The 15,960-nt window shown below is 47.3% G+C and overlaps 1 protein-coding gene across 3 annotated transcripts in view; it reads right to left on the bottom strand.

Annotated features, from left to right (window-relative positions):
- Positions 1 to 15,960, bottom strand: part of STX18 (syntaxin 18) — a 120,918-nt gene that overhangs the window by 10,862 nt on the left and 94,096 nt on the right. For all 3 annotated transcript variants that reach the window (XM_019928514.3, XM_073805042.1, XM_033856841.2), the window contains 2 exons: positions 14,521 to 14,636; positions 4,878 to 4,966 (listed from right to left, as the gene is read on the bottom strand). In XM_019928514.3, the coding sequence (XP_019784073.2) occupies positions 4,878 to 4,966; positions 14,521 to 14,636 (205 nt within the window). The remainder of the gene's footprint in view (positions 1 to 4,877; positions 4,967 to 14,520; positions 14,637 to 15,960) is intronic.

The following is a 15,960-nucleotide window of genomic DNA, read 5'->3' as shown; positions in this document are numbered from 1 at the left end:
ATCCACATTGTGAATACATTGTCACAGAAATCCTTTTTTAATCTAATCCTCTTTACTGTAGTTTTAAAAAGAAAATCATTCCTACCAAGGCCTTTGAGCGTCAGATGAGACCAGGAGAAGGATCTGCATTGCAAAGACCTACGAGCAGTTCACTGAAGCGACACTGTGAACCCACAGGGGGCTTGGCCTAGACGGCAGTCTGCCCCCTTGGCTCAGAAGACCACCGCCCAGGCCCACTCTGGGCTCTTCTAGTTGTGCTTTATCTGTGCCAAACACCTTCACACTTGTGGCTCTGGGACCCTCACCGTGACCCCCACCTGTGCCCCTGTGAACCTCCCCAGGGTCTGTGCCCCAGCGTTCACCTGTGTGGCGCTCACATTCCATCAACAATTCTCCTGTTCTCAATGTGTAAGCCAAGCTTGGCCACAGACCACAAGCCCTGCCAGCCAGCCCCCTGGTGCTTCCAAGGGCCCACCTCCGGGGACAGGGGCTAGGGACACTTTTCATGTGATCTGAAGAACAGAAGTCACATTCATGTCTTTAAAAATTATTCCAAGAAATACATCACTAAGTGCAGTGGTTTCACTGGAGGCAAGTAAAATGAATGTGGGCTTAGAAAGGAGGCATTTTCTCTGGGTAACATCAGAAAACAATTTGGTTCCACTCAGCCTGACCACAAAACATCTGCTTATATTAACTCAAAGGCATTAATATCCCTGCATCATGAGCGATGAATGGAAACGTATTGTGCGAATCATACAATGCTCCGCAGCCATTCTGGAACGAGTAACAACAGCTCCTATGGGTGAAATAATGAATTAAACTGCTGTTATAGGGCTCAATTCATTATTTTACCCCGAGGAACAGTCATTATGACTTATGACCACAATTTGCTGTAACACTTTCCAATTTCAAACCAATAGTATGGCATTTCTTTCTCTTCATTTTCAGGGTTGAGCCTTTTGAATAAGGTTCGGGTCAGTCAGACTGTAAGATATGGTACTTAGCTATGAGCCCCAGTTAAGAAAGAAGTGAACTGAACATTAAACAGCTTGTCATAAAAGTACTGAACAGTACAGCCTTCTGCCCCATCCTCTTGCAATTACGCGATAAAAGTTAGGGAGGTCCTGCTGGTTCTGATTGCTTAGGTCACCGATATCATGACGCCGAAATAACTAGCATTATTGGGAATGATCCCTGGCATGTTTCTGGACAATGCTTCATTCATTTGGACACTGCTTGGACAAAGCGTGGCGCACCAACCGTCATTATGGAAAGACAAGCCTTATGATATGAACATGTGTTTCTCATATGCAACAGCTACATACATCACACTCAGAACATGTGCAGGGAACCCAGGACCACACGGGGCAGCAACGATCTCTCACTGTTTGTGAGGGAACATTCTCTGAGCAGCTGCTACGTGCCCTGCACTTTCCTGGGCACTCATACACGACTGTATTCCTGACAATCCTGTCAACTTACCAAGCTGAAGTTCAGTGAGGCTGATTTTCTTGCCCCCAAATTACACAGGCAGTAAGTGATATAAAGAGAGGGTTAAAAACCAACTCTGTCAAGTCCCAAAGCCCTTGACTGGGGCCATCTCTCACTGGGGCCAAGCATCAGCTGATCACAGACATCCTTGCTGCCAGCCTTCCACTGGTCCAGCCCCCGTGCATCTTGCAGCCTCTAAGCACGCGTCTGTGCAGGTTAACAAGCTGCTGCTGCTCGCCACCGCCTGCGGGGAAGGCAAGTCCTCTGGCAAACGACTGACGGCCATTCTTCCAGCTACTTCCTTTATGAAGCCGTGCAGTGTATCTTTTAAAAAGCCCTAAATGGAAGCTAAGTTCTGCCTAAATACAAATGTATTCTTTCTTAATGAAGGGATAGTACTATACATACTTTTATCTCTAGCAAAGACAGGTGGTCATGTTACATGATACGGGGGAACGCGACATCATTTTCAATAATAAAGTTATTTTGTGTAAGCTGAAGGAAAACTATGAGCTTTTAAGAAACTCTGGCCATCATTTGGCTATCAGGGAGCGTGATCAAATCGTCCGCCTGGGCCTGCCCTCCAGCGTTGTGTCCCGGGGTGATGTGCTGTGCCTTTCTCTCCCCTGTATGCACTGTTTCAAACACCAGCCCTCAGATGTATCCCACAGTCACATCTCCAGCCCAAGCCCCAAGCCCGGGATCCCAGCGCCCACCAAACACCTCCCACGGACTCACACCTGTCCGTGACCAGGTCCTCATTTCCTGACTGCCGGCATCCTGCTTCCCCGGGTCACAAAGCTCCAGGCTCTTTCTCCTGCCTCACTCTCTTCACACGCCCTGCTGCCCTCCAGTGGATCACCAGGTCCAGTCCACTTCCCGCAGCAGCTCTCTCATCTCTGCTCTCACTTCCGCTCCCTGGCCATCGTCTTCAGCCTCTCTCTACTTGACTGGGCAGCCACAGCTGCTGCCTGGAGTCTACACTGCCGCAGTCTACACTGCGAGGCCTCCGGGTCACGTGCCTGATGGTCTGGGGGGCACTGAGCACGTACTCCAAGTCAGAGGTGTGGAAGGAAGCAGGGGCCTGGCAGGCCACTTTAAGGTGTTTGAGTTACTTCCTTAGCTCAGAATTATTTTTATCTATCAGGGGCACAGACAGCTCTGCTTCTTGTTCTAAAGAAAGTCCCACAGCCTCTGAGGGAGCACCCCCATAGCAAGTCCCAGGAAAGCCATGGCTAATGGTGTCATCACTGGAATCAGTGTCACGCTTCTAAGGTGATGATCTTAAAGGGGAAACTGCTCATCTGGGTGAATGAATGTTTGTGAAACAGTCCTGAGTATAAAATATGTATGAAGACTCCATGGAGCGGCAGCTGCCACCCCGCGTGGCCCTTTGATCCTGCCGTGAGGGCAGCACACGCACCACAGCCCTTCCCCACACACGTGAGCACTGCCCAGGCCTCCCCGACCCTGTGCAGCCCAGGGCTGCCCTGCCTCTGTGCACACCTGCCACTCTGAAGGGGAAAGGCCGAGGGAACTCAATTATGAGTGCCTTCTGTATGCCTGGCACCCTCTTGGGTCAGCTCACTCAGTCATTAGCCCACCGTGAGGGGCCACCGGTGTTTCAATCCCACAATCAGGCGTGGGGAAGAAACAGGAAGCCTCGAGAGCAAGAGGATTCTGAGCCAGCTTTATGCTCTCGGCAGCCAACGCTCAAGAGAGCAGACCTGGCCCCCTTGCTGGGGCTGGTGAGGCCTCTGTCAGGCCGCCCAGGTCAGTCTGCCAGTGCTCCTGTGCAGGCTACACTCACCTAGACCACCAGATCCCAGCGGGCACTCACATGAGCTGTGATGCAGGAAAAAAGCTCAGGGTTTGGAGCCAGGGCTCGGGGCATGGAGCATGGCTCGGATGCTGGGCTCTGTGACCTTGCACGGGCTTTGGAAGTTTTGTGCCCCATTTCCGTCAACTGTACAAGAGAGATAATTCCTACTTCACTAGACTGTTATGAGATTAAACAAACAAGGCCTGGTGCATAGAAGGTGTTCATAAATATAAATAATAATAATAACTTAGATAGAATATTCTAGTAGTTCTTACTGATGATCCTGCTTTACCATTTAAAACAACCTAGAGTTTTTATATTATATTCATCAAAGTCACTCATCCATTCAACAAACAGTTCCCACCCCTGCTCTAGGCTCTGGGAACACAGCAGTGAAGGCAGACAGATTTCCACCCTCGGGGCACTTGTATTCTAGTGGAGGGATGAGGGCAGGATGTGGGCACACAGACATAGTGGCTGGGGCCACTTCAGGCCAGGTGGTCGTGGAAGGACTCTCTGAGGACATAACATCTGAGCCTGTAGGACAGGAAGACAGGAGTGAAGAGCTTGGTGACACGAATGCCTCTGTGTGAGGTCTGGGAGGAGATGGGTGCCTCTCTCACTCGACAGCCATGGCTCGAAGCTCTACCTCTCATCTTCTTCAGGAGACATCAGGAGACCGCTGACTGCAGATAGGCTCAACCACTTACTAATGAGGGGCCCTTGGACAAGAGAGCCGACTGCTTTTTGCCAAAGTTACAAGAAGACAGTAATGCCCCAACACCTCTTAGTGTGATTACTGAGACTATCACGGATAAAACAAGTACTAAAAAGCTCTGTCCACCGTAAAGCGCTGCAAATTAAGATGTCATTTGCCAGGCACAGCCACTGGAGGGGGACTATGTGGGAACCAGCTTCTCAGCTCTTTGGGCAAGGCCCGCATCCCACCAGGGCAGCTCTAGGACATATCTGTTCCCAACCCCAGGTACACGTACTCCATGTGGCTCTGTCACACCGATGTCCAGACAGCTGTGCATAGACCCGGCTGTAAATGAACGGGTAGGGGCTATGGCCAAATCTGTCCCTTTTCTTTTGAAACTCACCCAGAGATAATAAACTACAATTGGCAGCTAGGGGACAGGTAAATAAAAGGAGGTGATATTCGCAGTTAAGGTGTTACTCTTTTCATTCTTCAGCCATTACTTATGCTTTCTTCACATTACCATGCACCAGTAATTCAAACAATTAAAAGCACCATAGCAGCGATTATAAAAGACCCATTTAGAATAGAAGACTATTTTACTGCCACTGAAAAGACATCTAATATTAATAAAATTATTCCAAGGCAATTTCTTCTTTAAGCTACTGCAAATTCAAAACATAAGAAAAGCATACTAAGAATCTGGAAATCAAGTGGAAAATTGATCTAAAATATTTATTTATAATTTTTAAAACTCAGTATAAAAACGAGGGCAAGGGCATTTAGGATGACCTCCTACTCAATGAAATATTCTTACTAAAACTAGTTAAAAATACATGATTAGGCAGAGAATAGCATTACCATTTGTATTTCTTCTGGGGATAATTCATCTTCACCTTTCCCATCTCCCCAGGTTCCCAATTCAGGTTGTGCTTCGGCCGGAATCTTTTCTGTTAAAAAAAAAAAAAAGAAATTGAAAGTAGGCAGAAGGCAAAATATTCACTTTAGAATAGGTTGTCTTAGGATGCAGGCATATTTAAAAACATGAGATGGAAGGAAATCATAGAGCTTTGTCCACATTCGACTATCTGTTGGTTAATATTCAAGCACTGCAGCATGACTCTTTACAATGTAAAGATCTGTGTGTGTGTGTGTGTGTGTGTGTGTGTGTCTGTGTGTGTGTGTGTCTGTGTGTGTGTGTGTGTGTGTGTATGGATAGATGGGACCCATGCACAGTTTCAGTATTGCCCTGATCTCAGTAATGGTCGCAAACCAAATGGACGTTCTTCAGGACCAGTTTTCAACTGGACTTGACTTCAAATCACATACTCGTATGCTTATACCCCTCCCTCTACTTTTTAAAGACTGCAAAATGTATGGGTAATTTCATTAAAAAATATATATATATACATATATAAAAAATAGAGGAAATGACATACCACGCCAATCCCATTCCCCTCCCAGAAGTAACCACTGTTTGTCAGTGCTTTGAGGGAGTCTCGCAGGCTCTATCCAGCACACTCACACACACACACACACACACACACACACACACACACAGATATGCAATTCCCTGCCTCCTCCGCAGCCTAGAGATAATTTATAGTTCTCTGTGTGTGTGGCAGTGTGCTTTTCACAAAGATATCAGTGGTAACACATTGTTCTAAAACTTGCTTTTTATAACTTAACAATGCATCTGGGTGATTACCCAATGTCATTTCACATATATCTACCTTGTTCTTTCTTTTTTTTTTTTTTTTTTTTTTTGCGGTATGCGGGCCTCTCACTGTTGTGGCCTCTCCCGCTGCGGAGCACAGGCTCCGGACGCGCAGGCTCAGCGGCCATGGCTCACGGGCCCAGCCGCTCCGCGGCATGTGGGATCTTCCCGGACCGGGGCACGAACCCGTGTCCCCTGCATCGGCAGGCGGATTCTCAACCACTGCGCCACCAGGGAAGCCCTACCTTGTTCTTTTAATTGCCGCATAACATTCCACTGTAAGGAATTTTCTGTGTAACTGTAACTCCACTGATAAACCTTTGGTTACTTTGGGTTTTCTGCTAGTACAATGGTATGTGTGCCAGTCCATGCTTTGGTGCATTTTGATGTACTCCAGGACGGGAACCTGGGCATGGACTGCTGACTGGTGGTAATTTTACTTTTAATCTAGAGAACACTTTGACCGGGATCACATAAACATGGGCCAGATCTCTGACAGAGCAGAACAACAGCACAGCTCCCAGAAGGGGCTGCCCCACCCGGGGACCCTGATAGAGAGGCCTATGCGGCTCATCCAGGGGTGGACTGGGAGCAAGGTGGGGGCGGGAGGGGGGAGGCGGAGCGTCACTCCTGGGCGGAGGCTGTAATGGGGTCTTTTTTTTGTATAAGTGACTTTGTGTCGGGTGTCTCAGCAGTGCCTCTGGGCTTGTCAGTGGGTTGCCAAGTACTTAAAGGCAAATACTGCTTCTTTTTCTTTTCTTCCCCAATCTCAGTAAATTTCCCATAGCTGCTCTCAGCCCCATGAGATGGGCAAAAGTCCAGAGTTTTTGCTTTGAGACTGATAAGGGAAAAGAACATAATGATAGCACCAATTTAGAGAAAGAAGATTAGGCAGACCTATGTACAAGGTATGGTTATTATCCTGGATATGTCATCACAAAAAAACTCCAAGTCACCTGCGACCCTGTGCAAGTTTTTAAAAATTGGCTGTTTTTGCCAGAACTGTCATCATATTTATAAAAGACACATGTATAACTTAGATATAATATAGGACCTATAAATATAATACATAATTTTTATATAAATGATATTTATAAAAGGTTGGAAACATCTTTAGAAGCCGAAGAGGTGTTTTTCTGAGACCACATTCTTCAGGTGGAACATCTGTACTTTTCACTCATCCCACCCCCACCCCTAGAGCCCTCTATCTCCTACCTGACCTCATTATTGTATCCATCTCAAGCTTTTACCTTTATGTGTTTTAAGGATAAGAACATCAAATTTAGAAACACAAAAACATATTCACATCAGAACGAAGCATAAATCAGCTCTGAGCTGGAATGGAAAGTTTGTTAAGAGCCTTTGCAGCCACCTGGAGCCACCCTGACCTGCAGCTGTAAGAATCAGCCTGAAGCACGGCACACCCCATGCGAGTGCTTTGCCCAGACCTCCATGCACCACGATGCCAAGGCACTCAAGTCCAGACTCCTTGGTCCAGTACTCAAGGCTCTCCGTATGGTCTGGCCCCATCCACCTTTCCCACCTTAAGGCCCACTCCTCCTCCCCTTTCTGTGAGTTTTGCTGACCCAGAAGTGGTTTCTTTACTGACTACATTCCATACCTCTCCCACGCTTTCCGGCCTCTGAGTATTTACTCATGCTGTTTCCTCTGCCTAGAACATTCTAAGCTTCCCCTTTTTCAGGTTCAGACTCATTTCTCCGGACCACCTCCTCCTGAAGTTCCCTGGCCCTCTGAGTGGACTACGCCTTTCCCACCTGTGCCCTCTTTTTTGGCACTACTCACTTTCTCAGGGGCTGGATCTGAGCTTCCCTGTCAACTGAGGGCAGGACCCGTGACTGACTGGAGAAGAAGGGCAAGAAGTATTCACAAATAACCGTACCCATCTTAGTGGAAACCAATGTCAGGAAACAAATTATAAATGGGTCCACAAAGATCTCATCCTGGCTGAGTAAGAATATGGAAGGAAAAAAAACTAAACCTCAGACATGCACAGAAGGTCAGCTGTGACCACAGAGGTGCTTTATTGTGCTGCCTAAATCAAAAATAACAAGACTAGTGCCTTTTTTAAGAAACAGGAGTATGACAAGCAAGAAACCACCCTCTGCCTAGAAGTGTACCACCTAGTCCTACACTAAAGTATTTTTTCTAACTTACATCTCATGTTTCAAAAGCAAAATGAAAAACCTGAAAAGATAAGCAAAAAGACACCACATAACCCAGATTTTAAAAATCCTTCTGCTAACTGTAGATAACCTTAGCAAAATGCCCATGGACAGGAAAAAGCTGTCTTCCAATGGCACAGAGAAAAGGGCAGATATACGACCCCTAAGAGGAACCAGCTGGGTGTGGGGGACGAGATTTACCTGCCAGCATCGAGGTGGGGATGGAGATGAAATGGCAAAGGCCCTGGAAAACTGGCAGCACCACGGAGGTCTGTGCAGGCTTCTCCCCTCCCCACACATTCCCCTTAGGTGATGCATCCAGGCCCGCGGCTCTGAACTGCCTATGTCCTATGACTCCCAGAGACCTCCAGCCCTGATTTCTTCCCTGATCTCTAGGCTCACTCCAACGGACTCACTATTTCCACCTGAAAATCCAATAGGCATCTCAGACCTCACACAGAATATGATTCTGCTCCCTCCCACTCCTCCCGGCCTCACTGCAGACCCTCGCACCTTCGTCATCTTGGTCGGTCCAGCCCAAACCTAGAAGTTGCCCTTGATGGCTCTCTTTCCCTCACCTCTCGCGTCCTACCTACTGGCTAACCTTCAGTTCCCAAGTGTGAGCAGAGGTTGAGCCCTTGTCTCCGCGGCCATCTCCACCACCACGTCCCTCAGGTGACACCTCATCCCGCCGGCGTGTGGCCTCCTGCAATAGATTCCCAACAAGGCCACTTGGTTCCTCTTTTTCTCACTCCACTCCAGCTCCACACGGTAGTCAGGGAGGTTTTAAATGTGACCCGGGCCTTGTCATGCTCAGCTTAACAACCTCCAGGGCTCCTCACTACACACAGACCCAGAGCTGAACCTTTCCCACGGCCTGTAGGGCCCTGTGTGATCAGGCCTCTGCCTCCGTCTCTCCCCCCTCCTTGTGCCATTCTCACTGGTGCCTCCCTCTTGTGAGTGTGAGTGTGTGTGCGTGTACATGTGTGTGCACGCATGTGGAAATATGCCACCTCATTTCTCCCTCCTTGATCTTTTCACTGGCTGGTCCCGCTGCCTGGAGAACTTATACCTGCAGGAGAGTTCTGATTTCTCCACATCCTGCAAACGCACTTATCGTCAGCCTTTTTCATTCTAGCCATCCTGGCAGGTGTGAAGTGGAATCTCATTGTGCTTTTGATTTGCATTTCCCTGATTACCAATGATGTTGTGCATCTTTTCGTGTGCTTTTTGGCCATTTGTATTTCTTCCTCGGAGAGATTTCTATTCAGACCCTTTGCCATTGGGTTATCATTTTCTTATTGACTTGTAAAAGTTCTTTCCATGTTCTAGATATAGACCCCTTATCAGATATATGATTTTCAAATATTTTCTCCCATTCTGTGGGCTTTTTTCACTTTCTTTTCTTTTTAACCTTTAAAGCACAAAAGCTTTTAATTTTGGTGAAGCCCAGTTTATCTAATTTTTCCTTTTGTTGCTTGTGTTTTGGTGTCATATCCTTGTTAATCTTTTGTCAAATCTGAGGTCAGGAAGATTTAGCCCTATGCTTTTTTTTTTTTTAATTAATTAATTTATTTATGGCTGTGTTGGGTCTTCGTTTCTGTGCGTGGGCTTTCTCTAGTTGTGGCAAGCGGGGGCCACTCTTCATCGCGGTGCGCGGGCCTCTCACTATCGCGGCCTCTCGTTGCGGAGCACAGGCTCCAGGCGCGCAGGCTCAGTAATTGTGGCTCACGGGCCCAGTTGCTCCGCAGCATGTGGGATCTTCCCAGACCAGGGCTCGAACCCGTGTCCCCTGCATTGGCCGGCAGATTCTCAACCACTGCGCCACCAGGGAAGCCCCAGCCCTATGCTCTCTTATAAGAGTTTTAGGGTTTTAGCTCTGTGTAGGTCTTTGGTCTATTTGAGTTACTTTTTTATAAATGGTGTGAGTTAAGTGTCAAACTTTGTTCTTTTGCATGTGGATATCCAATTTTCCCAGCGCCATTTGTTGAAGAGACCGTTCTTGCCCCCTTGAATGATCTTGGTCCCCCAGTTGGAACTCAGTTGACCAGAGCCACACGGTTTTAATTCTGGATTCTCAATTCTGTCCCATTGATCCATATGTCCGTCCTTGTGCCAGTACCACATTGTCTTGATTACTGTTGCTTTGTAGTAGGTTTCGAAATTGGGAAGTGTGAGTCCTCCTACTTTTTTCTTTACCAAGACTGTTTTGGTTATCCTGAGTTCCCTGCACTTCCTCATGGATTTTAGAATCAACTTGTCAATTTTCACAAAGAAATCAGCTGGGATTCTGAAGAGGAATGCATTGAAACTGTAGATCATTTTGGGGTGTACGGCCATCTTAACAACACTAATTCTTCTGATTCATGATCTTGGGATATTTTTCAATTTATTTGGATCATTTTTAATTTCTTTCAACAATGATTTGCAGCCTTCAAAGTATGTTTTACATTTTTGTTGAATTTATTCTTTTTGATGCTATCATAAAGGAATTGTTCCTTTTAAATTCCATTTTTGGATTGTTCATTGAAAGTATACAGAAATGAAATCTCTGTATAATGGTTTTGTATCCTGCAACCTTGCTGAACTCATTTACTACTTCTTTTATTGGTGGATTCCTTAAAATTTTCCGTACACAATACCAGGCAGTTTGTAAATAGAAAAAACTTCCTTCCTAATCTAGACTTTCATTTCCTTTGCCTTCCTAATTGCCTTTGCTATCTTGGCCAGCCTACTAATTGACTTCCAGTACTCATTTGAAAAAGAATCCTGCCCAATCCTTAGTGTCTAGCAATGGATCTCGTCATAGCTGCTCTACGAACTAACGCAAAATGTGCTCTTTGCGGAGCCCTACTGCACATGCCAGACACTGCCTGGCCCTTTACACTAGCTCCTGAAATGCTCACAACAAACCACAGCCACATGATATATAAGAAAGTTGAGGCTCAGAGTTCAAATAACTTGTCCAAGGTCATGGTGCAGGACAGAGGCCAGACTGTGAAACCAAGGTTCACGACCTTTCCATGACATCACACTGCAACCACTGTGCTTTCCCTTCCCTCTCACTCAGAGGAAGGGATGGCCCATCTCCATGAACAGAAAATAGATAAAGGTGGGGTACAGCAATGGTAATAGCTTTCTTTTGGGAAAAACAAACAAAATGAGGTAGAAAAAGCCTGTTATATATGCAGGAATTTGTACATAAAGTGTGCACATTTTTAAAGAGCACTAGTTAAGATTTTATTACCCTTTGGGACTCCACATAACCAAGGAAGAGATGGCTCAGAAATAAGCATCACCAGATGACCACGGAGGAAAGAGCTGCCGGGTGGAGCTGTGGGGACAGTGAAGTGGAGCCAGCAGCGGCAGCAGGGGCCAGGATACAGGGGAAAAAGCAAGAGAGGACCAAGATGGGGCGGGAGGAGTCCTGAGATGTATTTACAAAATGGGGGAAATGGTTCTCGGAAGTGCCACTAAATGCTGCAGCTGGGACCTTGACGGCCTCCAGAGAGACACCCGTCACACCATTCTGCTCCTACGCGTTGATCAGAAGCTAAACTGGAGGGTTCTCTCAACATTTTGGTGGGCTGGCTTAGTCAGGAGATAACTTCGTGATTATAAAGCATCCAAATACTGACTTTAAGATAAAAATATAAACCGTGAGGAACAGCATTCTCTCATTGACCATTTGTTTTCTACCACCGAGAGGCATTAAGTTCCTTTTGCTTCAGGAAATATTTCCACAGCAACTAAAAGCAATCAGTGCTCCAAATAGAGTCTTCATTCATTCATTTTCTTCAACAAAGATTTAATGAGCACCTCCTATGTGCCAGGTATTGCTCTGGGTGCCAGTGTTACAGCACTGAACAAAGCACATACAGAAATTCCTGTCCTTGTGGAACTTAAGTTTTAGTAGGGGAGCCAGAGCATAAAGGATATAAATGAGTCAAACATACAGAACGGTAGTGGCAAGTGCCGGGGAGAAAGACAGAACAGGGAAGACCAGATCGGGAGGCTTAGTGCGTCATCCTCTTTCTACTGACCCTCATTCCTCAGGGATCCCAGCCTGTCTCATGGGATTGACATGATCTAAAGACCTGTCCCCTGACCTCTAGACTCATAAACCCAACTTCCTGCTCAACCTCTGTGCCAGACATCCCTAAATTAACATACTCCACACTGAGCTGATCTGCAGCCCCCAGCCTGCCCTGCCTCAGCCTTCCACAACTCAGTGAAGGGCAGCCACCTTCTTCCCACTGCCAACAACCACTGCAGCCTTCTTGCCCCATCTCCTCCTCATGCCCCACGTCCAGGGAGCACATTCTGTGGCTCAACTTTCAAAATATATCCAGAATTCCACCGCTTCTCCACGTCCCTGCTACCATGCTTGGTGAGGGGCACCACCACCTTGTTCCTAGGAGACTTCAGCAGCCTCCTAACTGTCCCTATTTTGCTTCTTCATCCCCTAAACAATCTATTTCAACAGAGCAGCCAGAGGGACCCTGCTCAAATGTAGTCCTCTGTGTGACAGTCCTCTGTGCAAGCATCCTGGTGGCCTCCCACCTCACTCAGAGTAAACAGCTCTCCCGTGGCCCGGAAGGCCCCATGACCTTGGTGCCCTGGTACTTGCTTGCTTCCTGTCCCTCTGCTCTTCCCTTACTCTGCAGCCTCCCGGCTGCCCATTAGCACACCAGGCACTTCTGCTTCCTTTGCCTTGACTCTCTTCCCACAGAGAGCCACATGGCTCACTCCTCACTGCCCTTGGGTCTTACTGAAACCTCAAGGACTCCGACCTCTCCAGTGGGCCATATCTCTATTACCAGGACCCCCTCTCTTATAGCACAGACTGACTGTGTACCCAGTTGTGTAATATTCCATTACCATCTGTTCCCCTCTGGACTGCAAGCACATGTGCCTATTTTCTACTCGCTCCCGTATCCCCAACACCTAGCGCAGTGCCTGGCATAACAATTCTCAGTGTGAGCGAGGGACCCAGCAAGGGCAGACTCTCTCTACGTGAGATTTACCCTCACCTGGGCCCCAAGACTCTGGACTGGCTTCTCCCCACTCTCAGCAGCCCTGACAATAGCTCCTGAATGAATGAATGGATGGATAAAGGGTCGAGCAGCTATGTCTGGCAGGAGTAAATTTAGATATGATACCCCTATGTACTGTTTACGAAAAGCAGGGCCCCATCACTTTGTGACTGATGCTGGGGTTTTCCCTCATTAGGAACAAGCGGAGATGGGCATGGGAGGGTGTGTGCGAGGCCTCTGGCCTATGGGACAAGGCAGCCTCCAGAGAGGATGGGCTCAGGCTCGACATAGAGTGACCCACACCTGGAATCCCAGTGACGCTCTTATCTTGTTATTTGACTTTTGATAGGTTATATAATTTCTTCAAAGCTCTGTTTCCTCACACATAAAATGATGACAATAACACCTCAAAAGACTCAGTGAGACTTGATTTGTTGACACCCCCAGTGGGTGCCCAGCACAATGAAGGGGGTGGTCACTGAACGCCAGTCTCCTTGCCCTTCCCACAGAAGCTGTTTTCAGCTACAGAAAGGCCTCTGGCATCTTTCAGGCTCACAAAGCCCCAAATGCATTCTGAATTCCCTCGCTTGCAATATGCAGGGAATAAATTAGATGGAAGGGAGGGCAGCACAGATGCACATGGAAATGCCAGGTCCACCATTTATGAACTTTTAACTTGGACAAGAAAAAGGTCATAAAATCCATCCCAGAGGGCTGCTACAAGGATGGTGGTGATGTCTGTGAAGATTCAGGACAGCGCCTAGTACCTGGGAGGCATGCAGTAAATGACAGCCATTGTGAGAGTATAGAAGAGGAGGCGAGGGAGACTCTCGGGCCTCAGCATCCTGGGATTCACACAAAGCAAAATCTCATGTGCCTCTGAGGTACAGCAAACTAAGCATGCATCCCCTACACAGGGTGGCCACCCTGGCCAGACACATGGATTGAAGATGTCCCCGACAGCATTATATATACATGCCCCTATGTTTCCAGACTTTATAGAGACACTGTATTTATCCAGCATCTACCATGTGTTAGGAGCTGTTCTAAGTTATGGGCCGGCTAGCAAACATGAAGACAGGAAGTTTATAAACCCAGACTTGCATTTTGTCCTATTGGCTCAATTGGCTGACAAAGGCGGCTGACACCACAGGCTCCGCCCCAAGGCAGGATGGTCAGGTCCAGGCAAGGTCAGTGCTGACAGTGCACTGTGTGGGTGCAGGGGAGGCAGCGCCCCACCGTTCCTGAGACTGACAGGCAGAGATCCCCATGATTCTTCCAGGTTCTAAGTCTCCAGTCCCCACCCCACTGGTGCGCAGCAACTCAGGCCCTTTCTCTGGACCTTGGCGGCTGCCAGGTGACTGGGGGATCCTCCCACCCCGCCCCTGTGGCGGCATTAAGATCCAACTGTGACCAAAAAAGACTGACACTTCCGTGTTTCCTTCGCTTTATGCAAATACTAACACCACAAGATGTCTGGGGCTGTGTTCCTTCTTTTTCTGCTTTGTATTTTGGCCAACGTGTCACAAGGAAGAGGCGCAAGGCAAGATTCTGATTTTAATTCATACCTGGAAATTCTTCAGTGACAGGTCTTTCTTCAGAGTCTTTTGAAGGATTCTGTGAAACTTTCTCAGAAGACATGGATTGTCTTGTCTTTGTATTTGGTTCTGGTTCCAGCTTAGATCTAAAGATAAAAAATTAGCAGTCATATCATTTACTTACACAGGATTCCGCCTAAAAGCAGAGAGGAGTCACACGTGGCCCTCACGCTTGCTCTGTGCCCTCTGGGGGAGAGCAGAGCCGCTGCCCTGGGCCCAGCGGCCATCCCCACACAGCTCTAGTGGGGCACTTAATACATGGCAGACCGCACACCCCCAGCCATAGCACGCAGCAGGACGAGTGCCATCAGGACGCACCAAAGGAAAGGACACCAGAACAGCCCAACCTCCTGAACCCACACTCTACACGTGGGCAGCGAAGGCCGACTGCTCTAAGTTCAACAAACCCAAGAAGCTGGTTGTCTTACACCAATGCAAAAGTGTTGCTGACTACACACACGCACGTGTTATATAACAAATATGACATATAAGTAATATCTGAAAATAACTGAACCATAAAAGCACAAGTCTTTACATATCCACTGGGGGGCAAGGCCTTGACTCAGGTCCCTAAGCCTCAGCACTTGGCACTGGCCCTGGGCTCCTCCCACAGTGTATTCTCTTCCACCCTCAGGGCCAGGTGCAACCTCACACGCTCACAGAGGCCTCCTGACTCTCCTACCTAAAACAGGCCTCCTCCTGTTACTCTGTGCCCCTGTCTGTCTTCTCCCCAGCAGTCACTGCAGTCTGGAACCATCCTGCTCGTTCATTTCTTTACTGGCTGTCTCACTCCACTGCAGTGCACGCTCTGAGAGCAGGGTACCTGACTTCATAAGTCGTAGTTGCTGTGTGGCCCTAGGTTCTAGATGAGTGTGTGCCATTTAGTGTTTAATAAATATAGGTTGAATGAACGGATACTTTACAATTGTCAATAAATGGCTAATACGAGGAAAAACAACCCGGTTATGAAACAACGGGCCTTGTATTGGAATTCATACAGCACTATGAAAATTCTAGGCAGATTGCTAAAAAGATCTAAGATAATTTCCACGTTACTAGGCAGAAGGACTAAAAATAAAAAGGACAATGTAAATGCATATAAGGATGATATAATTAATGCCAGCTAACGTTTACCGAGGGCTTATCAGGTATTGGGCACTTTTCTAAGCACTGTATATGCATAAATTTATTTAATGTCATACATCCCTATAAAGTAGTTACTAGTATTAATGGCCTTTTTACAGAGGAGGAAACTGAGGTATAGGGAAGTTAGGAACCTTGCCCAGGTCACACAGTTAGTAACTGGGCTGGGATGTGACCTTAGGGAACCCAAAACACAACAGACTAGTGTTCTAAGAAAGGCTGTTTTGGAAATGCTCCTCTACAACATTAACAATAGAAATTTCAAAA

The sequence above is a fragment of the Tursiops truncatus genome, chromosome 5 (assembly GCF_011762595.2).
Source record: "Tursiops truncatus isolate mTurTru1 chromosome 5, mTurTru1.mat.Y, whole genome shotgun sequence".
Taxonomy (NCBI): domain Eukaryota; kingdom Metazoa; phylum Chordata; class Mammalia; order Artiodactyla; family Delphinidae; genus Tursiops; species Tursiops truncatus.
Note: the sequence above shows the minus strand (reverse complement) of the source record. Positions and strands in the feature narration are given on the sequence as shown.